The 25,025-nt window shown below is 31.8% G+C and overlaps 3 protein-coding genes across 11 annotated transcripts; all 3 read left to right on the top strand.

Moving 5' to 3' along the window:
• The first annotated feature begins 5,991 nt into the window (after positions 1–5,991).
• On the top strand, positions 5,992–6,882 carry LOC107025168 (ethylene-responsive transcription factor ERF010-like). The gene has a single exon (XM_015225997.1). The coding sequence runs from the start codon at positions 5,992–5,994 to the stop codon at positions 6,880–6,882; it is 891 nt and encodes a 296-aa protein (XP_015081483.1).
• A 1,101-nt stretch (positions 6,883–7,983) lies between these two features.
• On the top strand, positions 7,984–12,841 carry LOC107019640 (serine/arginine-rich splicing factor RS41-like). 4 transcript variants are annotated; one of them, XM_027915861.1, is made up of 7 exons: positions 7,997–8,128; positions 10,036–10,157; positions 10,579–10,895; positions 11,025–11,137; positions 11,277–11,509; positions 12,105–12,368; positions 12,507–12,841. In XM_027915861.1, the coding sequence occupies exons 4-7, from the start codon at positions 11,042–11,044 to the stop codon at positions 12,541–12,543; spliced, it is 630 nt and encodes a 209-aa protein (XP_027771662.1). In that variant the 5' UTR covers positions 7,997–8,128; positions 10,036–10,157; positions 10,579–10,895; positions 11,025–11,041; the 3' UTR covers positions 12,544–12,841. The 4 variants fall into 4 exon arrangements, with proteins under 4 accessions (XP_015075594.1, XP_015075555.1, XP_027771662.1 ...); XM_015220150.2 differs by having other exon boundaries at positions 11,274–11,509; XM_015220108.2 differs by lacking the exon at positions 10,579–10,895 and having other exon boundaries at positions 7,984–8,128.
• A 4,877-nt stretch (positions 12,842–17,718) lies between these two features.
• LOC107008437 (protein CELLULOSE SYNTHASE INTERACTIVE 3) lies at positions 17,719–21,648 on the top strand. Of its 6 annotated transcripts, none has more exons than XM_015207472.2 (2): positions 17,719–18,171; positions 19,692–21,648. In XM_015207472.2, exon 2 carries the CDS (start codon positions 19,740–19,742, stop codon positions 21,405–21,407), a length of 1,668 nt encoding a protein of 555 aa, XP_015062958.1. In that variant the 5' UTR covers positions 17,719–18,171; positions 19,692–19,739; the 3' UTR covers positions 21,408–21,648. The 6 variants fall into 6 exon arrangements, with proteins under 6 accessions (XP_015062958.1, XP_015062963.1, XP_015062960.1 ...); XM_015207477.2 differs by lacking the exon at positions 17,719–18,171 and adding an exon at positions 18,259–18,585; XM_015207474.2 differs by lacking the exon at positions 17,719–18,171 and adding an exon at positions 18,676–18,926.
• The last annotated feature ends 3,377 nt before the right edge of the window (positions 21,649–25,025 follow it).

Raw genomic sequence — 25,025 nt, 5'->3', positions numbered from 1 at the left:
CCATGGTTTATTGATATTAGAAAATATTTCAATTTATTTGATTATTTTGATTCGATAAGAAATTAAAAAAAATTAAAAAGAAAAATAAATATATCAAACACGTTAAAATGTTTTTTAATTTTAAATTTTTAAATATATGAGGTAAAAAGTAAAAATTAAAACGGTCATTTAGTCAGACAAATTGAAACGGATAAGCAGTGGATGAGGAAGATTTTGAGAGGCCTAAAAGGGTATAAACTTTTTGAGAAATGATGGAAATGAAAGTTGCAAATGAGTGTAAGTGGATTCTTAAAGATTCCTTAGTGAAAGAATGACAAAGATTCTGAATTTGTCTAGGTGATTTGTTGTGTGCTTCTACTTTCAACCTTTTTTGCTTAAATGGGTGCTAAGTGTTTACTAATTTGGGATAATGCTCTCTCTTTTTTATATATGTCACTCTTTGTACCATTGACTTTATTTAGGCAAATCTAGTGGGAAATTTCTCCACTTATGTTACTCATTCTGAAAGTGTTATTGTGGGCCAGATTTCAATATCTAAATTGGGTTGGGCTCATAACAAGAAAGAAGAATGTTCATTCATTTATGGATTCAATGTTTTGCTCACTATGTCTTTTCTACTACCTTGTCTGCTGAAATAAGTCTTAGTTACTTAAACAATCAGACATGATGAATCGTATTATGCGACTATATCTTTTTAAGTCAATCTTTAATCTTACGAGATGTTTGAAACAAATAAAAATATCTTTCAAAAATTTATCTAAAAAACAAATTTATTACAAATAAGAAAAATAAAGTTTAAATATTGAATCTGTTTACATAAAATTAACTTTTTGTACACACAATAACATAACTTTGTCATACTTGTATATATTTTGAAGAAAGTGCAAGGTGGATGAATGCATCAGCTGTCTTGATAAATCATGGTCTTCAAGGATTACAATATATTAGTCAAGGTTGTAATTTTCAAATTAACTACCTTCTCACTAATTATATCCCTTTTGGAAAAATTCGATGAGTTAGTACATTTTAATAAATAATTACTGCTTTTAACGATATTTTTTATTTATTATACCATATTAAATTTGCAATATGAATTAAAAGTGAATTGTGTATGCAATATATATAAATTATAATTATTTTTTTAAAAATATATTATGTTTGTTTGGTAAAAATTTGACACATTGTATTATAAGTGTATAAAAATATGTGATAAATGTATTATCCGTTATTAAAAAACTTATATTATATGTAAATAGTAAATTGTTCTTTGTAATATGTATTAAACTTATATTATAAATAAATTAAAAATGATCAAATAAAAAAAATAGTATTACTATAGATGTTAAATATTTTTTTATTATAATATATTTATATAACTTTCCCGTCTCTTTTTGTTGGAATATTTAAATCGTCTACATAATGGAGAAGCTGACCAACATTCAACTAGGTGAGATTGTGCTGCTACTTTTGGTGATAATTCACCATACAAAATTATTAGCAAAAACATACTGTAATTATAATAATATTGAACGCCTTTATAGGATAGTGATAAGTACTTAAATTACATAAAAAAAAAATTAGCTCAATAAATTAATTTCATTATGCTACAAGGTTCCAAACCTCCTTCTGAACTATGGAATCTGATACCTTCATTAATGGATACAATATATTGGTCAAACTTATAATGTTCAAATATAATTAACATGTATTTTTCATTAAATTTTCTTTTAGCTGATGGATTATTTGTTGTTAACTACATAATCAAGAAGCTGACCATCATTCTACCAAGATTCTTTTTTTTTTTTCCTCTTGGCTCTATTAGTTTTCTTATTCCATGTTTGTCCCGCTTTCCTTATTTAGTTTGTTTAAAGAAATGTCTTTTTTTTATAAAAAAAAAAACTTTTTAATTTCAATTTTTCAGATAATAAAATTCTACATTTAAGAGTATAATATTCAAAAAAAAAATTATTTTTTCAAATTTTGTATCGAATTAAAACTACACAAACAAGAGGAATTATTTAATTTTGTGTGTTCTTATAAAGTACTTTCTTCGTTTCATAAAGAATGACCTGATTTTACTTGGCACGGAGTTTAAGAATATAAAGAAGACTTTTGAATTTTGTGGTTCTAAATTAAAGTTAGGTCAAATGTATAAAATTGTTCTTTTGATCTTGTAGCCTTAAACATGTTATGTGGAAAACTGAAATTAAACTGTTATCAAAAAAAGGAAAAGATCATTCTATTTTAAACAGATTAAAAAAAAAAAGAATCATTCTTTTTTAAACAGAAGAGTACTACTATATGTTTAACTGCAAGAATTAATAGTAATTCTGCAATACTTGTAGTGATTAAACTAGAATAATGATCTTCTTCTTCCTAAGAGCTAGCCTGTTATCTGCTTCTGCTTAAATTGATTTGCTACTGTTGTCCCTTAAGCTTTTAGTGTCATAAATTACTTCTCCCCTTTTGTGTAACACATTTTATTTTTATTTGTCATGTTACATATTTCAAAAATTAATTTAATTAATTTTTAAAATCAAATTTGGTTATATTAATTTGATATTTAACCCTCGAAAAAATAGATACTTAAAAATTATATGAAAATATTATAAATTACATTCTTTTTTCATATCAATATAAAATTAGTCAAAATTTTTATAATTTAACTCTAAAAAAAATTATGACAATTAAAAATATAGAGCTATGTATTTCATATCAGTTGGACTTGACGTCACATACATACAAAAATTTAACATTCTTGTTGAAGTTTGTCTCACCATCTTTACAATATGATATAATCATATTTGTCACATATCGATCCATGCATCACAATTAATCCACAAGGAATGCGTACATGTCAACTTGTATTTCATCTTATATTAAAAAAAAGTATCATATTTTTGATGTAAATTTATTAAATATGTTATATGGTGTTCATAAAAAAAATATTTTCATCCTTTAATCATCAGTATATATTAGATTGTGATAGTGATAATCAAACTAAATTTTGCGTAGCTAATATACCTTCATAAAGTGACACACTTTAATTCCTTTTGTGATCAAGAAAAACAATAATGCAAACGGATCATTGATAATTGATAAGTTCAACTCTTCAAATAAGTCCAATGTTTGCCTTTTCATCTAATTGCAGCTTAAGTTGTGGTCTCCACACATTAATATATATATATTAATTAAATTTAATGATGGAATAGCCAACAAAAGCAAGTTGATTTAAGCTTTGGTTAATTATGGCAAACCTTATGTACTAGATCCCAATTACAATGATTGAGGAACTAATTAATGATGTTAAATGATAGAGACATTTTAGGTTGTAAGTGAATTTAAAATGTTGCTAAGTATACAAATAAGTTGACTCCACTCAAATGTTCTCTTAGAGCGGCTAATTAAGTCTTATTATAATTAGCTTGTGATATTATCAAAGTGAACGTTGGAAAGACTAGTATGTGCTACCAAACACTGATTTACAGACATTTTTTTACACTTACTATGTTTATCTCTCATTCTACTGTTAATGAGATAATTTATACTTCCTCTGTCCACAATTGTTTGGTAGGTATACTAAAAATAAATGTTCAAAATTAATTGTCAATTTAAATAATTAAGAAATAATTAGTCATTTTTTTCTAAATTTACCCTTAATGATAGCGTAGTTCAATTGAAAAGTTAGGTAGACTTTTGATATTCTTGGTATGGTAAGGTTATATTAGTCAAATTACATCTTGTGTTAAATTTTCCTTGAGAGGTATGCATGACCTTAACATGACAAACAATTATGGACGGAGGGGGTAGTTATGTAAATATGTACGATTTGTTTATGTAAATTAGAAGTTTTTTCCTTTATTCGGAAGCATGTGTTCATTCAAACGTCTTTATGTAAATTAATTAGTTAAGAGAGTAATAAAATTGAATCGGTACTATTAGTGCATTTTAAATTGATTTCAGTAGATATTTATGTCTTTTAGTTTTGGAAGTGCACAAGTAACACATTTAAACTTAAATAAAATTTAAAAAGTAGACACACATATTCTACATGACAATTTACATAAAATGCATTCGAGCTGACTTGTATTATATCGTATAGAACATTTATATCTATTATTCAATTTTAAACAAATTTAAATGTCTATTTATAGATAAACTAAATTGGAGAGCATACGTACCAACAAAGACTATTGTAATATTAATGTGGAATAATATATAGTAGTTCGTTAATTCCTATTTCATCCAACACTTTAATGGATGGCCTCATAAATAATCTTCATATAGAGTCCTCTTAATAATGAGGAGTACAGATATGAAATTGAAGGAATCAATGGATGAGACAAAAATCATTAGTCACTAAATACCCCATATATACATCTACTATATAATTAATGTAACTTAATTCATAACCCAAAGTTATAATATTAATACATACTTATACTTTAATTAATCCATGAAGGAATAGGAATTCTGATAAAAGGAGGAAAAAAGGACAAAAGAAAAAAGACAGAAAGATGAGGACTTTAGAGGGCCCTTCACTAATCAATATAATTGGTGCTACCAAATCCAACGTTCCAAAAACGTTTTCTCCACTCAAAATCCCTTCACTAATTTGTCTTCTTTTACGTTGGTAAAAAAAAATGTATTTATCCCTATCAGTAATACGGTGTAAGAATTTAAATTTTATGGATTCATAATTCTAAAATAACTATATCATGCGTTAGTAACTGAATCTTAACTTTAATTTTAACTCAAACACAAGGCTTGAACAAAGTCTATCAGGTTCGATCGAACTGATAGATAACTTTTTTAGCTCTACCTTGATCCCCACCAAATATTTCCACATGATTGATTTCCAAAAAGATCCACTTGAGAGCCAATGCCTGCCTTTAATTAGTTTATCTTCTATTTATATGTGGAAATCTAAAGATTCAGCCACCTAATGTTTTGAGAATGCTATAAATTCAAACAAGATCAGGTGTTACTAATTAAAGAAACCTATAGAAAGAAGACAACATAAAGTTTAATTATAATATTTCAGATCAAATGAGAAGCAAGTTGCATCATTACCGTTTCCATTATTCCCCTTGTTTTCCCTACATCCTTGCCTCTTAAGGTTAATTAATTAAATAGTTCAATAGCACGTCAAGTTGGTGTTTTGTACATATCAATTCACCCTTGTTTCTACATGGATGATTAATGTATTTATTTATGAGTTCAATATGCTTCTAAGAGTTTTTAATAGCTACGTTTTTGCATGTCAAGCCAAGACATGTATTCATTCTGCCAAAGTATACTACCTGTATAATGCAAATGATTGATCACTAAAACTAATAGCAAAACAACAAACGAATAATTGAGAGGCGGGGGTATATGCTTTTGCCTTCGGGCCCTCAATTGACCTCTTTTAAAAATTAATTAGGATTAAGCACTTCGGATTGCCTCCTACTTCCTACTAGTACATGATAATTCTGTCTATCAAAATTTACACAGATAAAAATAAAATTACATACGTTCTTTCATATCTATTCAAATTTAAACCTTCATCTTGTTCCACTTATTAATTGACGCTTAGATCACCCCTAGGGAAGAATTAGGGAGCACAGATTGTTAAAATTATTTCATGTTATGCTCCATCTGTTCCATATTAGTTGATCATCTCACTAAAAATAGTTAGTTGATCATTTTACTAAATCAAGAAAGCATTGATTAAATTCTCTTTTAAAAGTGGAAAATGATCAACTAATATGAGACGGAGAGAATATACGATAGATATTAAAATACCTTATTTATAGTTCTTTAAATTTTGTATTGTTTGAGTAAAAAATCCTGACTCGGACACCGTTAAAAACACTTGCTCAGCCTCAATGTCTCAATAGTTCTTTAAAGCGCCCTTATTTATAGTGCAAGATTGGCAACACTACACCTTATAGTACAATACTTTCTTCTCTTGTCAACTATAGTAGTAGTACTATTTCCCCTTAATTAATGGCTACACATTTAGAAAACACGAAAACCACCATCACAACCAACACCAACACCACGAAATCATCATCAACAGAACCAAAGAAATCATCAATAACAAGAAAATTTGTAGGTGTAAGACAAAGACCCTCTGGAAGATGGGTTGCTGAGATAAAAGACTCGTCTCAACGGGTGAGATTATGGCTAGGAACATACGATACTCCTGAAGAAGCTGCTCATGCCTACGATGAAGCTGCTCGAGCCCTAAGAGGCGAAAATGCACGGACCAATTTCGCTTCTACTACTCCAAATTCCGATATGGATCAATCGAATATATTGCATAGTAAAAATGGTCTTAGCTTTTCATCGATAAAAGCAAAATTAAGCAAGAATTTACAAAGCATCATGGCTAGAAATTCAGAAAATAAGTCTTCATCGTCCAAGAGTATTACTAGAGTAAGTGATCATTTCACATTTGCTAGGATTTTCCACTTCAAGAATAATTATGATCAACAATACCAAAATCATCGTCATGTGGACATGAATAAAGTTGTGCAACCAAGTATTAGAGTACTTCCACATGACGTAACTGATAAAAATAACAACGATAACAATAACAATAATGATTCGTCTTGGGAAAATTCATCAAGTGTGTCTGATTGTAGTAGTGAATGGGCTGCTTTTAGGCAACTTGGGCTGGATTGTGATAATTATGGATCAGATGGGAGTGAGTATTTTGTTGGATCAGATCCATTAATGGCTGGGTGGATTAGCAGTCCAGATATTATGAGTAGCACTAGTACTAATGAAGGATCATCTAGAAGCAAAAGGTTTAAGGTTTCTTCTTCTGTTATGGTTCCTCCTACTTTTACTGAATCTCCATTACATGATGCTCAAAATTATGTACCATTTTAATTATTGTAATTTTATTTTTATGTGTTTTAGGATTAATCCAAAGTTGGATTTTTAAGAGATACTAGGCTTCCTTTCCTAAGGGAAAGAAAGCCAAAAAAATTATTAGTTTTTACTTTTATGTCCGTGTGAATATAGTCGTTGAAAATAAACTTGTATATTAATAAAGGAAGAAATTAGAAAAATGGAATCCAACGAATAAGCTTATCAAAGAACATACTTGGAGATTACACATGTATGTTCCAAAAACATTTTAAAAGTCTCGAGAGTATAGCGCTTTCTATCAAACATGATTTCAGATACAAAATTTAAATTTGAAATCTCTAATTAAGAATAAAAAAATACTTAATACTGTGTTACAATTTTAGTGTTAATATATGACGGAATTGTGATTATGATTTGCATTTGAACACTAATATTAAATCGATTTTGATGTGGAATATAGCAAATGGAATGGCGGCCTTCGCAACATTTCTAAATTTTAGTAGAGATAAATATTAAACATGTATTATTAATCACGATATAAATAAATCAAAAGATTAATGCTCAAAGTGCAGGCCCTTAATTATTATATAATACACTAATTAAGGAAAATGACTTAGATAGTAAAGTTAAAAATATTGTATTTGGCTCTTTTCATTAACTTTGGAAGGTTGGATAGTGATATATGCGATTCCTTAAGAGCATTTAGTTTGTCAGAATTGCGGAAGTGATTAGTCTTGATTAATTAAATGTTCAACCTTCTTCTAATCAAACACAATGCACCGTTTAAGTCTCTAAATAATTTATATGTATATATTGAGTGTTTACATCAAATCAATAAATATATGATACATATTATCTAATAAAAATTTAATCTGAATACTTTTCTCCTTCGAGTTACAATTATACCACACTTAGTGCTATGTATTGGTAATTTTGAAGAAAAGAAAGACCAGGAAAAACAAAGAAGAAAGATAAGAATAAGATTAAGAATTAAGATGGAAGAGAACTGTTCGTATTTTTTTTACTTTATATTACTAGTGCTTAAGATTTAAATACTCTGCAAAAAGTAGCTACCTTTTAAATAAGTGCCTTAAAAATTAAATCAAAATGGCCCATGATGGAGCCCCCCACCCCAAAAGAAGAGAAAGCAATAGTTCAAGGCTCAAACGTCGTCGTCTTTTGCGTCTCTCCTCCCAAATTGATCTAATATCTTGTCGTCATCTTCTGGGTTTCATCGATTTGGCTGTGGAAAAAAGCTTCAAAGGTACGTTTTTTCTATCTATCTTCTCTATATACTGGAAATTTGCAGAGGAATTTAAATAGAGCTTTTTGCTTTTTAGTTTCTCCTTATTTTTATCGATCTTCAGATTATTTTTATTATTTTGCCCAAAATTGAGAATTAAAGGTTGCATTTCCAGATAAACTTCCTTTTTCTCTTCATGTAAATCAAAAGATCCGTTACATTTTACACTGTTTATAAATTTATACATTACATTTTTTTGAACGACTCTTAACTGGTAAGCATGTTTGGTGATTTTTCCGTTTTTGTTAACAAGATGAGTAATAGCTTGTTATTTCACGAGGAAAAAAATGATGGATTGATTTTTTCTGGAAACTGATCCTTTTTGAATTAAAGTAAAAAAAAAGCTCTTTTTTGGATACTAAAAGAATACATAAAAAGACTAAGCTAAAGTAGATAGAGCAAGCAACTACAGAAGAAGAAAAAAAGAGAAGCCGAGTTGGATCAACTCGGAATGGGAATCAGTAGTTTGAAAATTTGGGAACTGCATTGTGGGTGCATAGAATTGAAAAAGACAAGCTGTGAGAATTTGCTGAATTTTGTGCTGTATGAATGAACAGTTAATTTCAGCCCATTCTGAAAATAAAGAGGAAAGATCCTTTTGACCTGATTTGGGTTCTATAACCTAATATAGTAAAATATTTGTTCTAGGTGTTGATATGAATGGTTGTCAATATTCAAGAAAGACATCAAACCATTTTCGCTGGTAGTCTTTAGAAGTTCTTTATTTTTCCTATGGTACACATTTTCTCTTTATCATTAGCCCATCAACTATTTAGAAAATCTAAATAACAATTTTGGCTGACTTCTCAAGTTCAAAAGAAGTTTAAGTAGAGAATATTCTAAATAAACTACATTTTCCCAAAGTATATTCTGAAGAGACGTAAATTATTTTTTCAAAGAGTTCATATATTGGAATTGGCTATATTCTTCTTGCTCAGTAGATGTGTTTGCATGTTGAATTTTTTCTTTGATTCTTCGGGGTGGCCCAGTGGTTTGGTCTTGGGACTTCCATGCTAGAGATCTCAAGTTCGAAACCCCTTGCCAGCGAAAGCAAGGGGTTTGCCTTCTGGGTCAAGCTCGTCACACTAGGCTTGCCTGGTGTGGTTACCTCTCCTGTGTGGTTTGCGAACTATTGCATAGGAGCGGGGCTTTTACCCTGCGCGCACCCAAAGGGTAGCGGCTGCGGTTTCCCTTGACATAAAAAAAAAAGGGAAGACACTAGGTGATTTCTTCTAATTTGCCTAAGCCTTGTACTTGTGGGACATAGCAGGCCCGCTCAAGAGATAATAAGAATAGTTGAATTGCGCTCAAGCAGGTCTGGACAAAACTAAGAGCAATTATGTTTGTTCTTAGAAACAAATTTCGTTTTAGGGATGCAATAGAATTTCTGGAACAAGAAACAATTTAAAGACAGGCAAGAAAAAAGATCGAGATATTCTGAAAATTATAGAATTTTAAGTGCCTTGAGAGCTTTGGTTAAATTCCTTTGTGAAAATGTGAGTTCAATAACAGCATCAGTCATACTAATTAAATATAATTGTATTAACTTGAAGGTGGTAGTGTTTAATATTTTGATAGTCTGAAGAATGATCCAGTCTCTATGCAATACTGAAGACTGACATTAGTCATATTAGCTTTATTGAGTTGACCTATGTTGAATTGGTGAATGCATGACCTTTTTGTGTTCGTCTCTAGAAAGGGATAAGGAAAGACAACACGTATAATGTCACAAATTGCTGTAATATTAAAAAAATAAAAGATCTCATCTTCTTTTCCAATCTTGAATTTTCATGTTAAAGGAATTATGTTTGGCAATCCACATATCTCTTGCCATGAATGGTTTTCTTACACTATCTCTTTCACTGAAGGGGGAAAGAACACAACATGAGGGCCATATTTTGTGGCAATCTGGAGTTTGACGCTCGCCAGTCAGATGTTGAGCGGCTTTTCAGAAGATATGGGAAGGTTGATAGGGTGGACATGAAATCTGGTATACTTTCTTTTTCTTGACCTTAAGTTGTTTCTGGTTATTTTTTGAAAGGAAGCAATCTCTTAGAATAGAAGCTTATAGGGTCAAATTAAACTGTGTGTTTACATTTATTTCCAGCATGCCTATTATGTTTGTTGAAGGACTAGACCATGATTATGTGGAGAAGTTCTTGGCAAATTTAAAATGAATGTGTTCTGTTTTAATTGTTTCTCCATGTACGTGTATGTTGTTTTCCCGTGGAAATTCAAGTTTTTGGTATTTGTTCCGATAGATGGCTTTATGTTTACTGAATCGTATCCTCATAAAAGTTAGATGTTATTTTCTTTCTGATTGTTCAGAATGTTCTCTCTAAATTGTTTTATCCGGAAAAAAAGCAAGTTATTGTGTTGAACTCCCAATCTCAATAATTTCTTTGGCGCAGGCAGGATACTTGGAAATTCCTAGATCTTCCTGGATGAAGGGTTCTCTGCCTTTCTTTTTTTGGCTTGTGCCCAAGATACATACTCTTATGTTTATCTAAAAGAACCAATATGATCTGCCATGGTTCTACCATCGTACAATTTACTGAGACCATTGCCTTTGCATTCCTCATGACCTTTGCTCAGTCCTCGATATCCGACATGTTTCAACATAGATAGCATGACCATCTCGGATCCAGTGGCAGCTGTTGAGTTCCTTCATACAGATTTTTCTTTCCCCTTCCCCCCTTCCCCCCTCATTCGTGGGGGGTTTTGGGTGGTAAGTTTGATCTAGTTGCATTCTGTAGTGTGCTGATGTTTATTTGCAGGAGGCATCTCAACTGACCTTTTTGTATGAAAAATTTAATTGAATTCTTTTGGTTTGATTTCATGGCACTTGGTTTTGTAGGATTTGCTTTCATTTATATGGAGGACGAGCGAGATGCTGATGATGCAATTAGAAGGCTTGACAGGATAGAGTTTGGTAAAAAGGGACGCAGGCTTCGTGTAGAATGGACTAAGGTATGATGTTGTTGAATCGTGAAGTAGCAGCACCATGACAGATAATATTTACGGCATCAGTTTGGTGTAAAAATTCCCCAATTTTTTTGTGTTTTAACTTATATGCAGAACTGAACTGACTAAGTTGATGTTCTAGCAGGATCGTGGTAGTAGGAGGCCTGAAATTTCCAGAAAACCTGCTGCAAATACTAGACCTTCAAAGACTTTATTTGTCATCAACTTTGATCCAGTTCATACTCAGACAAGGGACATAGAGAAGTATTTTGAACCATATGGTAGAATATCAAATGTTCGAATTAGAAAGAATTTCGCGTTTGTTCAGTATGAGTCGGTGGATGATGCTAGCAGAGCATTAGAAGCAACAAACATGAGGTTAGCAGTTTAGAAGATGCTTTGATGAGTATTTTACTTTCTTGCTTGTAATTCATACATATCATTGTTACTGGAATATCTGATTACTCTTGCTAAGTGAGTACTCCATTTCACCTTATAAAAGATTATTAGCCTTTCTGAAATAGTCAGGGAAATGACTTGAGTACAGACTGTAGGCACAAAATGTTGAAGGGTCATTTTACTTCATCAGTTCATTGCTATGATGTTATTTATTTCTGGAGATTAATTGAAGGTGTTGCTTCATCAGTTTATTTGCCCTCTTTCTTCTCACTTTTTTTTGTTCATCGGGTACTTGGATTTTCCCATCAGTACTAGTACCGGTAACTTTATCCAAGTCTCAGACAAACGTGAAAATCACTTTAAGTTTTGTCTTATTGAAAATCTACATTCTGATCTCTCCTGCACTCCCACTTCATGTACTATTGGAAACACCCTTGGTTAACACCAAAAAAATGCCATTACAGTATTTCTCTTTTTCGTGGCTGCTGCAATTCTACATTATAATTCCTTTCAAATGACTCAAATTGTATACTCTTACTTCTACTCATGTGAGATTTTTGATTAAATTTGGCAGCAAGTTCATGGATCGAGTTATTTCTGTGGAATTTGCAATTCGAGACGATGATGACAGGAGAAATGGTCGCAGTCCTGACAGAAGAGGCCGTGACATGTCGCCTGACAGAAGAGGTTATGACCGTCGGCGTTCCCCTAGCCCATATAGAAGGGATAGGGGTAGTCCTGACTATGGACGTGGGGCACCTCTAAACTCAAGGCCTCAGACCAGGAGAAGTCCTGAGTATGGTCGAGCAGAAAGTCCCGTCAATGAGAGATATCACAGGTCCCTTCACAATCTTCTTTTTTTTTTTTGGTTTTTATCCTTATGTCTCACCCCCACCTTGGGGTGGGTTTATTCAAACTGTATCCATGTCCAAACTTTTCATGTATACTAATTTTATTATGATCTTTACCAATGCAGTCGTTCACCACCTCCACGTGAGAGGTCTCGATCTTGAGAAGAAACTTCCAACCAAAGATTTCATAAGAAAGAAACACCTTCCAATTCAAGAAAGAAGTATCAGTTGTTTATGCTGTCTGTAGGTCTCATCGTCGTCTGGAGTTTTTAGCTTTAACTTTGGGTAGTCAACCTGCAGATTTTTACTATGTTGTACCATTTTGTACTTTAGTTTGAACTTCATTTCTATTGGGTGAGTATGTTGTGTACACTAGTATTTAAAATACTACTCATTGTTGCTTTAGCTGAAAAGGAGAATGTTCTTAGAAGCTCCTTTATTCTATTTTTTCTGCTCTTTAGGCCATGTGCTGATTGTGATTGTGAATGTCGTCGTCGTTTTGTGATTCGGCACGCCCGAGTCTCACATGGAGGAAGTTACAGTAGGTTTACAGTCCTCCAGAGTCTTTTTCGCAGTTAAAGTTATTTCGGAATTATAACCCTGATTCGCGGGACTAATTTATCCTATTTAGAAGGTGAGATAGAATAATATCAAGTCAGATAGGATATCTAAGATTAAGGTTGAGATTAAATTTATAAGCTATTTGATCGAAGGTATAAGATAAGTTATATCCTCACCAAATAGAGTGATACACTAATTCGAAGCTATCCCACCTATCAAAACTACCTGTAGAAGAATAAAGTGGAGGCAGTAATGAATTAGAGTGGATCAACTGTACGATGAATTGTGTTAATTCATTGCTCCGTACAAATTCATGTACACACTAATAAATAGAATATGGTGGTAGGATTTGACCAATTTGAGTAGTTGGTTGAGTATGCATGTAATGTGGTGGGGTTCAGTTTTCATTGTTTGTTGGTTTGTGATTTAATGTAGTGGTTTCAATATTTATTGATCGTTGATTCCAAATTCAAATAAAAAGACACATCATCTTTATCTATCGCATATAATTTATCTTATTTTAAAATGCACAAATTTTAAAGACGTGTATTCATAAAATATTTTTTTGGGCAATTTGATAGCATAGGAGTGTTTTTTCTTTTTTTTTTTTGGATTTCTTCTTTGAAGTTCATATTAGAGCTCCGATTAAATTCAGATCACTCACTGCAGGGTCCATTCGGGGGTGACGCTCCCAACAAGATCTTCTCCATATTCAAACGCGAATCAAAAAGCTTTGATCAAGAATAAAATACTTCGATCAATGCATCACAATCGGTGTTGATGTATAAGAGTGTTTTTGTAGTTTGTAGCATTAGCATTGAATAATGTGACCGACAAGAGACAGCGTTCCGTCGAGGTTACGTCAAAGCCAATTTCCCGCACGCTCCATCTACGCTTTCCCAATCTGTACCTTTCAATTTGAATTCTCCAGGCTTACGGTAGGTGCTACAAATGAAAAAATAAATAAAATATTTAAGTTTTGACTAGAAATAAAATTCTTTTTTTTTTTAAAAAAAAAGGGAGACTTTTGAAATCAGATTTAAAATAAGTTATAGATATTTGTGTAACTATATATCATCTTGTTAAAAGGTAAATAGTCATTTAAAGTTAAATTTTTAGTACTAAATACATTTATGTATCATTATTTTGCGATGGACTAAAAAAAAATGAATTAAATCAATTAGGATAAAAAAGATAATACGTATTTAAAATTATCATTGATAAAAAAAAAAGCTTAATATCTAGATAATCACTTAAACTTGACATATATTATAAATAGATTCGCAAATTTCATTAGTGACCATATAGATATTTGAACTTGGCAAAGTGTTATCTTTTAAACACTTATGTACATAAGACCAAGTGAGTAAAAACAAACTTGCTTCTAATATATATCAAAATGGACTAATAATTAGACGACACGCGTAATATTTTTTAAAAAGAAAATGTATAACTAAAAATAGAAAATACTCTTTTAAAAAAATATAATTTCACTTTTACTTTACGTTAGACTTGCCAATTATCTTTAAAATTAAAATTCGTCAACTAAATTTAACAAAAAGATTGTTACTTTTTTTGACTAAAAACATAGCGAAAGTACATTAAGCCCGCGGACATCAAATATTTATAAGATAATTAAATCACAAATGTAATTATAGTGTCCTCATTTTGGAACAGTTGTGTTAGCTAAGCCAAAAGCTTGATGCCTCATTAAACTTTAAATTAGTTAGATTTTCATGTAATTATTTTTTTATATTTGAAAAACTGATTGGAAAAATTTTAAAAAACAAATTTGAATATGTATAGTGCATGTTCATGTCAGATAAGAAAGTGAGTGATGAAGAAATTATTCAAAAGTCATACAGTTGACCATATGGGGTTGGTCAACTGTATGACTAATATCTTTTAAGTATTCCACTAATCAGATTAATCATGTAAGTTCATGGTTGCCTATATTTTTATAGCACATGATTTGGTTTATAATTTAATGATTGAGGAACTTTGTTTCCATCATTACTTATCTTTTCAAAAATTTGAACAGATATAGCAATAAAACAAATTATCCTTTTTGTTTTTCAGATTATTATTGCACATGTTTTTGTAGTTGAAAAAGATCTACAATTGATCTAAGAAAGATGGAGGTAAAATATTTAGCGTTTGATCATGTTTTATCGTAAAAAAATATATATGGAGAAAAAGTAGATTTTGTTTATAATTGGCCATGATATCACTTTAATTATTTGAAATTTTTAATGTCGAGTTGTGTTTGTTTATAATTTTTTCAGTTAATATAGAATTTAATTAAATTTCCTTCAAAATAATATTTGAACGTGGAATATAATATAATTGAGGTTATTTTATGAAAATAAATTTTCTTTTAAAAAAAATAAAAACTAATGAAAAAGTGAAAGTAATAACAAGGTTCTCGATATTTTTTGAATTTCAAGTGTCACTTCAGTTGTATTTGAAATTTTTATGATCAAACATTCCTTCATGTGTTAATTTTTCTGTCATATGCTCTCACACACAGTCTAACCTACTAATTATAACAACAATAATATATTCAACATGATCTATCAATTAAAGTAAAAATAATGGCGATAGGTAAAAAAAGGAAAAATTGTGGCATAGAAAATAATAACGATACCCAAGTAAAAGTGTTAGTAAATGGAAAATTGTATTAAATAATAAATTATTAATTCAAATTAAATGTTGTACAATAATTTATTTTATTTGTAATTCGCAGCAAAGATTCCATTCTTTTGTCATCTGATTCGATATGCAATTAGCCATTTCGATATACAATTAGTCATTTTATACATTTCGATATAAAATGTTTAAAATGTGTTTATATTTGTATAAAACGAGAGAAAAGTGTATATACAAATACAAATATATAATTTCCGTCCTATACACTTATAATTATACAAATACAGATCTTATTATATATATTAATAAATGAATTTATACAAAACTGAGCAGTTTGTATAAAATTGGATAAATCAAGCGAATTATGTAAATCAAAAACCCCATAGAAAACATAAAATTTGTTATAGAGCATAATTATCCAAACTATATCTGTAACATACAAATATAGCTTTTATGTTTGATATATTTCAAAGACACTCGTAACGAATGCTAGCAAACTGAGCCGGATTACTTAATTTTACGTTACGCCTTATAATATCATCTATATAAACATCATTATGAGAATTGAAAGACATACTCTAAATCGAATATAAAAAGGCTAGGGTTAACGTTATGGAGTTGGGACTTCTGACGATCAGTGAGTTGTGATTGCTACGATCACACTTCCACAGAGTAAAAAATTGTATGCTCTCCATAAGAAAGAAAGAAATCACACAACTATCGATTAACCCTTTATAATTTACCTTGATCCTTGATTTCCATGCTTTTATCCAATTCAAGATCATGTCCTTAAAGAGTCGATGATATGTCAAGTCATATCTAATCATTTTTCTCTAATTCCTCTTCGTCTACACTTGCCTCTTACTAGACCTATCACTATCAACCGCACCCCTCTTCATTGAGACATCTATGCTTCTTCTCTTTACATGCCTAAATCATTTCAATCCCATATTTTATATTTTATCTACCAGTACAATTACTCTAACCTTGCACTCTATAACTTCGTTTCTAATTATATTAGTTATAAAACTTTTACAATAAAGTTGGTGGATCTTTGAGGTGTTTAACTATCTTATTTCTTTTGTATAACTAGTCAAATTTGGGCGAGTCATAATAGGTTAGGACAATAATTGGTAATCCAACACAAATTTGCCTGGTTAAAATGGATTAGGTAATCAATTATATAATGGGTCAAGATCCAACTCTCAATTCAATTTTTACTAAACTTAATTATTTTATTATTCTTTTAAATTATTTTAATACCTAATAAAATTACTTTTTCCTTATTATTGTTGAACCTATCAAATTGGAAAAAAAAGTTTTTAGAGGAAGAGAATATATTATTTTGGTACATGCCATTCTTGAAATTGATGTATCTAGAAATTGTATTGTCCTCTATTTGGAAATGGGATTGGGAATTTTGAAATTTGCATAAATTTGAATTTGGATTGACCATCTTATATGTTTTAGTTTTGACTGAAAAAACTTGCATTGATTTTTATTTTGGCCTCAAGTATAAATAAGCACATCAAAACTGTTTAATTTTTAAAAAGGTAGGTGAGCTCCTTATATTTATTTCTTTATTTATATTTATATTACGCATCTTTTATTTTATAAAATTTTTCAATTCTTTGAATTATTTTATTTTATCATATAACATTGTCTTCAAACTGTTTAAATTCTAACCTTAGTAAATGTGAACTTTTCAATTATTATTTGTATATTAAATCTTCAAAAATTGATATTGGAGTCTATTTATGGTGGATTTTCTTTTTTATGTTTTCTCTAATTATTGGATGACAAAATTAAATTCCATTTTCCATAAAAGGTACCACTTTTTTTAATATACAAAAGTGTCACTTTGCAGTACAGTGCCAGCTTACACGTTCACCCACCACCATAAAAAGCAAATACATTTCTCGTGGGTCCCACCTGATTCACACGTGGCAACTTTTACTGACACATCAGCCACCTTGGTAAAATAAAATAATTCTTGAATAACATTTTTCAAATTTCAACGGTCTGATTTACTGTTTTGATCCTTCAAATCACAGCCGTTCATTTCTTAGCATGCTCTCTCCTTGGCCTTGCTGTATTATTATTGGAAAGAATCTAGGTGACAATAAGACAGGACTGTATCTGACATTTTCTTCTTCTTATAGAGAGAGATTTGGGGTTTCTTTGATTTTGATTTTTGAATCAAGATTTTGTTGTTTCTCTCTATGTCTGCTCTCTTCTATTGTTTAGGCTCCACTACTTTAATTGGTGGCCTATTTTTAAACTAGGTGCTGTTGTAAGTTGTAACAGCTACATTTAGCTTCTTCTACTTCCAGTTCAAAATTCTTATCACTTTCTTCCATAAAAAAAAACCCAAAATTTCCTTTTGGAAGATGGTCAACATTTGAGATTTGGGGGGGTGTTTCTTGATTTACATTTCTTGCTAAATTTTGATAAAAAATTCCATCTTTTTGAGAAAAAGACCTTCAGCTTGAGAGGGGTTTGGAAGGAATTTAGGATCAAGCTATTTTTGGTTCCAATTTGAGGAAAAAGGGTGCACCTAATTGTTTCTGAGTCTTAAAGGTTGGTTCTTTAACTTTTTTTTTTTTTTTTTGTATTTGATATTAACATTAGAAAGGGCCATGCTGCTTCTAACTGTTTTTTTTGAGTCGGCTGTATCGGAAACAATCTCTCTGCCTCTGAGGTACGGGTAAGGTTTGTGTACGCGCTACACTTTGCGGAGTACTGGGTATGTTGTTGTTGATCTTATGATTAGACAGGTGAGAATGAGGGAAAAAGTTTTTTTTTAAAAAAAAATAATCTTTGGTAGGTTTTGATTTTTCAAGTCTAGGTGATGATTAGTGAGTGATCATTATTTATTTGGGATTTATTTTCTTGATTGTGATATTTGCTTATAGAAACAGTAATGCAAGTCTTTAAGTGGCTGATAAAGCTTTGAGTGACTTGGATGATAGCCAAAAGACTAGTCAATTAGAGGTATGCAATGAAATTTCTTTATTGCAGAAAATTTGGGGAACATTCTTTTAGTGGGAGCTTGGCCCCATTTACAAAACCATGTATGTACAACTGGAGATCAAAAAAAAATCTTATCTTCTCTTCAAAGCAAAGAGTCTTCCTTTTCAATACTATACCAGCAATGGATATCCATATATATATATATATATGAGGATAAAGTTGGAATTAAGTTACAAATTGAACTAGTGGACCTGTCCTTTCTTGGAATTTTGGCTATTTAGATTTAGATCTACTCCATGTTATGTAGTAGTTGAAGATTTTACTATTCATGTAGAATCAGTGTCCTGTTCCGTAGCTGAAAGGTAAAGTTATGAAGTTCCATTTTTTACCAACTTGCCCCTATCTTTTCCCTAAATACCCTGAACATCACCTGTATGTGGGGCATTTTGGTCATGGTATAAAACGTCAGCCGACATTTTCTAATGGCTAGTTGTGGTGTATTTGGAGAAGAGTTGCATCATTTCACTTTCATCAGCTGTCAATGAAATGTTTAAAGTTTGGTTTTACTTGAGATTTTCCATGGTGATTTTTCTGTCTAATTGAAAAAACTTTTGAGTGAACTCGTGTGGGGACTACTTTATTAGGTGCTTAGTAATTGTCTGTCGGCTTTCATTTTCAGCTAACCAGATTTCTGTGATCATGCAAGATACTCGAACCCTCTAATGTTTGGCCTTCCTGTCCTATTTATTTATTGAAGTTTTTCTCTTTTTGCTGATTCCCTATAGTTTATTGTTTTGTGATTGTAACTGCTCCCACAACTTTAACTTTTCTAGGAGAAAGGATGGTATCTTTTTATGCTTTTCTGAAACTAGCCCACCACTTTGATGGTTTTAGTTTGTCTGAAGTTTACTTTTCCATCTGAAAGACATCTTGGTGCTTAGCTGACGTTTTTTTCTTCCTTAAAAATCATTTCTTTGTGGATTCTCCTTTGATACCGAACTCTCAAAATGGGTTGTTGTGAAGAAACTTGATCCATGTTTAGATCAGTTCATGTGAAAGGTTGGATATTTTCCTGTAAATCTTTTCAGCATCAGAATTATTGAGGTTCTTTATTTTCTGAATTGCAGTTCTTCTCAGCAGTGGTGTAGAATCTGATTACTTCAGCTGTACTTCATATGATGGTGGATGATAGTGGCAACTTGTCTGTTGAAGAGTGGCTCTCGCGTGCACAAGAACTTGTGCCTGTTGCACTTAAGAAGGCAAGAGAGGTGAAAGGATTCCCCGGTAGATGGAGGATGATTATCTCAAAATTGGAACAGATCCCGAATCGACTGTCTGATTTATCTAGCCATCCTTTCTTCTCAAAGAATGCTCTTTGTAAAGAGCAATTGCAGACGGTATCAAAGACGTTAAATGAAGCTGTTGAATTGGCAGAGAAGTGCATGAAAGAGAAGTATGAGGGAAAACTTCGGATGCAAAGTGATTTAGATGCATTGTCAGGGAGATTGGATTTGAACTTGCGTGATTGTGGGCTCTTAATCAAGTCTGGAGTGCTTGGTGAGGTTACTTTGCCGTCATCTGTTGCAAGCACATCCGCGGCACCTGAGGTAGCAGTACATGGAAATTTACGAGAATTGCTTGCTCGGCTTCAGATTGGACACTTGGAGGCTAAACATAAGGCCCTTGATAACCTTCTTGAAGTCATGAAAGAAGATGAGAAAAATGTTTTGGCTGTCCTAGGTCGAAGCAATATTGCGGCTCTAGTCCAACTGTTAACTGCTACTTCTCCTCGAATGAGGGAGAAGACAGTAACTGTAATTTGCTCGCTTGCAGAATCTGGGAGTTGTGAGAATTGGCTGGTTTCAGAAGGTGTCCTCCCTCCTCTTATACGTCTTGTTGAATCTGGTACAACTGTGAGCAAAGAGAAGGCCACCATTTCTCTCCAGAGATTGTCTATGACAGCAGAAACAGCTCGTTCTATTGTTGGACATGGTGGGATTAGGCCTCTAATCGAGATCTGCCAAACTGGTGATTCTGTTTCTCAGGCGGCTGCTGCTTGTACCCTGAAAAATATATCTGCTGTTCCTGAAGTTCGACAAGCTCTAGCTGAAGAAGGTATCATAAAAGTTATGATGAATCTCTTAGATTGTGGAATACTGTTGGGATCGAAAGAGTATGCAGCTGAATGCTTGCAAAATTTAACTTCTGGAAATGATGATCTCCGAAGATCAGTTGTGTCAGAGGGTGGAATCAGAAGCCTGTTAGCATACTTGGATGGTCCATTGCCCCAAGAATCAGCTGTAGGGGCCTTGAGAAATTTGGTTGGGTCTGTGTCAACAGACATTTTAATCTCGCTTGGTCTCCTTCCAAGGTTGGTCCATGTGCTCAAGTCAGGATCACTTGGTGCACAACAGGCTGCAGCATCAGCAGTGTGTCGAATTTGCGCCTCAACTGAGATGAAGAGACTTTTGGGTGAAGCTGGATGCATTCCTCTCCTTATTAAGATGTTGGAGGCTAAAGCAAATGGGGTGAAGGAGGTTGCTGCTCAAGCGATTGCTAGCCTAATGTCCCTTGCGCATAATTGCAGGGAAGTCAAGAGAGACGATAAGAGCGTGCCAAATTTGGTTCAGCTGCTTGATCCAGCTCCTCAAAACACTGCTAAGAAGTATGCTGTTTCTTGTCTTTTCTTGCTTTCCTCGAGCAAGAAATGCAAGAAGCTGATGATTTCCTATGGAGCAATTGGCTATCTGAAGAAGCTTACCGAGATGGATATTCCAAACGCAAAGAAGCTACTCGAACGCTTGGAAAGAGGTAAATTGAGAAGCTTGTTTAGCAGAAAATAGGTAGGCCAAATATTCAATGTCCTTCCTTGTAGTTTGTACAATGAAAATCTTACTCTTAATCCAATCTATGATCATAAAATCATATGTAGCTCAAGGGGGGAATTTAGTAGGTATAAGCCTGTTGTTCTATGCAGGTCAAGGGTTTAAATAAAACCTCCTGACCATTAGTAATAACTTCTCTCAACTTCTATTTATCAATTTCTTATCAACTAAAAAGCAAGATGGTTATGTTGTCATCCTATTACTTCCCTTTTGTTTTGTTTATCTCTTGAATGTTTTCGGAGATCTTTATAGTGCTATTGAGAAGCTCATCGGTATCAGCTCCTTCACCGGCTACTCTGCTATGTCATTTACATTTATGAGATTGGCCTCGCATCTTGTTTCAGGGAAACCTGTTTCAAATCGAAATCAAGACAAAATGCGTCACTTTTTGGTTCTTAAAATGGAGAGGGGAGGAGTTTAGTACCAGCTCCTGATTAAGTTTAGAGGCAAATCTACATTCAAACCTCTCTATAACGACATTGTTTGTCTAAATATTGTTTGATTGTTATATAGCGAAATGTTGTTATAGAGAAAATATAATGTAACATAACATGAAAAATTGGTTCCAAAGAAACTTGTCCTAAGTGAATGAAATTGGGAAGCACCACTATGAAAAAGTCTGGGGTGTAATGAAGAAGCTTCAAGCTCATATTGGCCCGGGATTATAGGTGTGAAATTATATGAGATCGAAACTCTTGTTGTGAGCTAGTCATAGATCTGCTATGGTCTTTTTCTCCTTTTACCTTATTTCTGGTTTAAAACGTTTTTAAAAAGCATTATGTTGAGTCACTCCAAGAGTATAGTCCGACAGCGAAATGTTGTTATATAAAGGTTGCACATGTATTTTTCAGAAAATTGGAGTTTTTGTTGTGCACTTCTACTATCCTTTACAAAATCCTTCAGTATAAACTCCGAAATGATATATTTAGGGTTCCAAAAATAGTGAAAATGGCTGTACTATTTTTGTGGGATGTAGCCATAGCTGTCATGCTTATAGGTTTGTGTTGCTTCAGAAATACTGGAAAGTGAGTTTGTTGTGCATCAGAATCAGCACATTGAAGGGTTGGCAAGTAGCCCCACAACAAATTTGGCTTTTTCTTTGACATTATCAGCGTCAAAACTAAACCCTTGAAGATGATCACCGTCTTATTAATAGTGTATGCTTTTATATAAAATGATAAATAATAATCAAATTTTCATAATAAAGATCTTAAATTTGAATTGAAGTATAATTCACTATCAACAGTACATTTCTAACATAATATTTTACAGCATAGAGAAAGGAGTCTGCAACCTAAATAAACCACTGAAAGATAAAAGGTGATCAAAATAAGTCACTATTTCAGTAAGTAACTAAAATAGGTTTAGGTGGAATAAAAAATTCTGTTTTATAACAATACTTAAAAATTATTGTTCTTTGTAAAACAAAACTTTTTCTTCCACTAAGCCTATTTTAGTTACTTGTTAAAATAATAACTTTTTTTGATCACTTTTATCTTTTTGACTCGTTTAGCTTTCGAACTCTAGAAAAGAGCCAGGGTTCATCGATAGCCACTTAAAGTTGTCCGCAAATTTCACTTAAACACCTCTTCTTAGGCTTGTTCCAATTGAACACCTAGACAACAAAACTTTTTACCTATTAAACCCTTTTCGCTGACATGGCAAAGCGTTTGTAGTACACACAAAGAAAGGAGCGTGAAAGCATAACTTTTCAGTAAAAAAAAAAAGATTTTATATCTTCTTCCTCTTTTTCCATGGCAAGCTGCAACCATCACCGCTCATAATTCTGCAACCATCACCACTCATAATTCTTTCTCCTTCTTTTTCGATTTTCAGTCATAATTCTGCAACCATCACCACTCATAATTCTTTCTCCTTCTTTTCCGATTTTCAGTCATTCTCTTTCTCCAATACACCAGCTTATTAAATCGGTTGCTATCATCCACAAGTCTACCATTGTCAAACAACCTTAGCCTTTCAAACAACCAACTACACATTCAAATTTGCCACCGTAAGTTATTCAGCCGTAAAAAATGTTATCTCTGCTGCCATCAAAAGTATCTAACCTTGTTCATCTATTTTGTCAAATTAAACCCAAACATAAATTAAATAAAAATCTTAAAACAAAAGAAAAACAAAAAAAGGAAGAAGATGAAACAGAGATTCCTTTCCTTTGAAATGGGATATTAAGCAAATTTAATTAAATAAAGATTAAAAAAATTAAAATAACAAGCAATTAGTGATCAATCATCTTTTTACTTTACTTAAGTGTTCATTATTTCCGGCAAATTCCATTTTTTCGGGCAAGAATAATATGAATTTGAAATTATTCTTTGAAATTGTTAATTTATTTAAATTTTAAAGAACTGACAACACAAGAAGAAAAAAGAACATCAATAAATCTAAATGAAGTTTGAGGATAAGAGTAAGATTCAAAAATGGTAGTCTATGGTGTATTTGGGGAAGGTTATGGAGAAAGAGGAGAAGGGTAATGATGATTTTCTTTTTCTTTTATTTCTAAAAAATATATAATTTTTCCTTATTATTTTTTTAGTTATTCTAGGTCCAATACCACGTGTTTTCTTTTAATTAGTTACTATGCCACATCACCAGCAAGTGTGTAACACACACTCTCTTATTTCAGCTGATTGTCTATAAAGTGTTTGATAGGTAAATTTTTTTATTAGTACGGGGATTCAATTGGAACAAGCCTAAGAAGAGGTGTTTAAGTGAAATTTGCGGACAACTTTAACTGGCTATCGATGACTTAAGCTTTAAATATATATTACTATTACACATGTCACATAATTTACAGATTCATTCATATATAGTATTTTTCAAGTACAATATCATTGTCAATCACATTAAATGGAAATGAGGTACAATATCTCAAATGTCTCTCAATAAATGCTTAATAATTCATATCTTCAATATATATTCAATATATACTGTATTAGTAGGGTCTAGGGTATAACTTAGACCATCCAAACCCCATAGTAAGAAAAAGATATATGGAATGTAGTTTGTCACATTCAAATTTGATTATGTTCTGAGGAAAAGGAAATAAGAAATACATAATTAATAGATGAAAAAATGCATATAGCAGAGAGAATAGGAATTCATTAATTAGTTGAATTCTAGCTAGTATATTTGGAGTGCAATATTTAATGGAATGTTATTTCTTTCTTTTTAACATTTTCCTTTTTTCTATTATTAAAATAGGAAAAAAATTTATCCATATCAGATATTTAAATAAAGTCAATGATATTTTGATTGTTACACAATTTAAAAAAGGGAAAAGGGTCTGATATACCCCTCAACTTTGTCATTTGGAGCTGATATACCCCTCGTTATAAAAGTGACTCATATATGCCCTTACCGTTATACAAACGGCTCACATATACCCCTGCCGTTACAAAATAGCTCACATATACCCTTCATTTTGACGGAAGTTAAAAAATTAGTTTTAAATTTATATTTATTACTTCTATTTTTTTTAAAAAAATTATTTAGGGGTATATATGATTCTTCTATCAAAGTTCAAGGTACATTTTAATTTTTTTCATACATAAATTA

This window comes from Solanum pennellii, chromosome 1, assembly GCF_001406875.1.
Source record: "Solanum pennellii chromosome 1, SPENNV200".
Classification (NCBI taxonomy): Eukaryota; Viridiplantae; Streptophyta; class Magnoliopsida; order Solanales; family Solanaceae; genus Solanum; species Solanum pennellii.
This window is presented reverse-complemented; position numbering and strand designations above follow the sequence as displayed.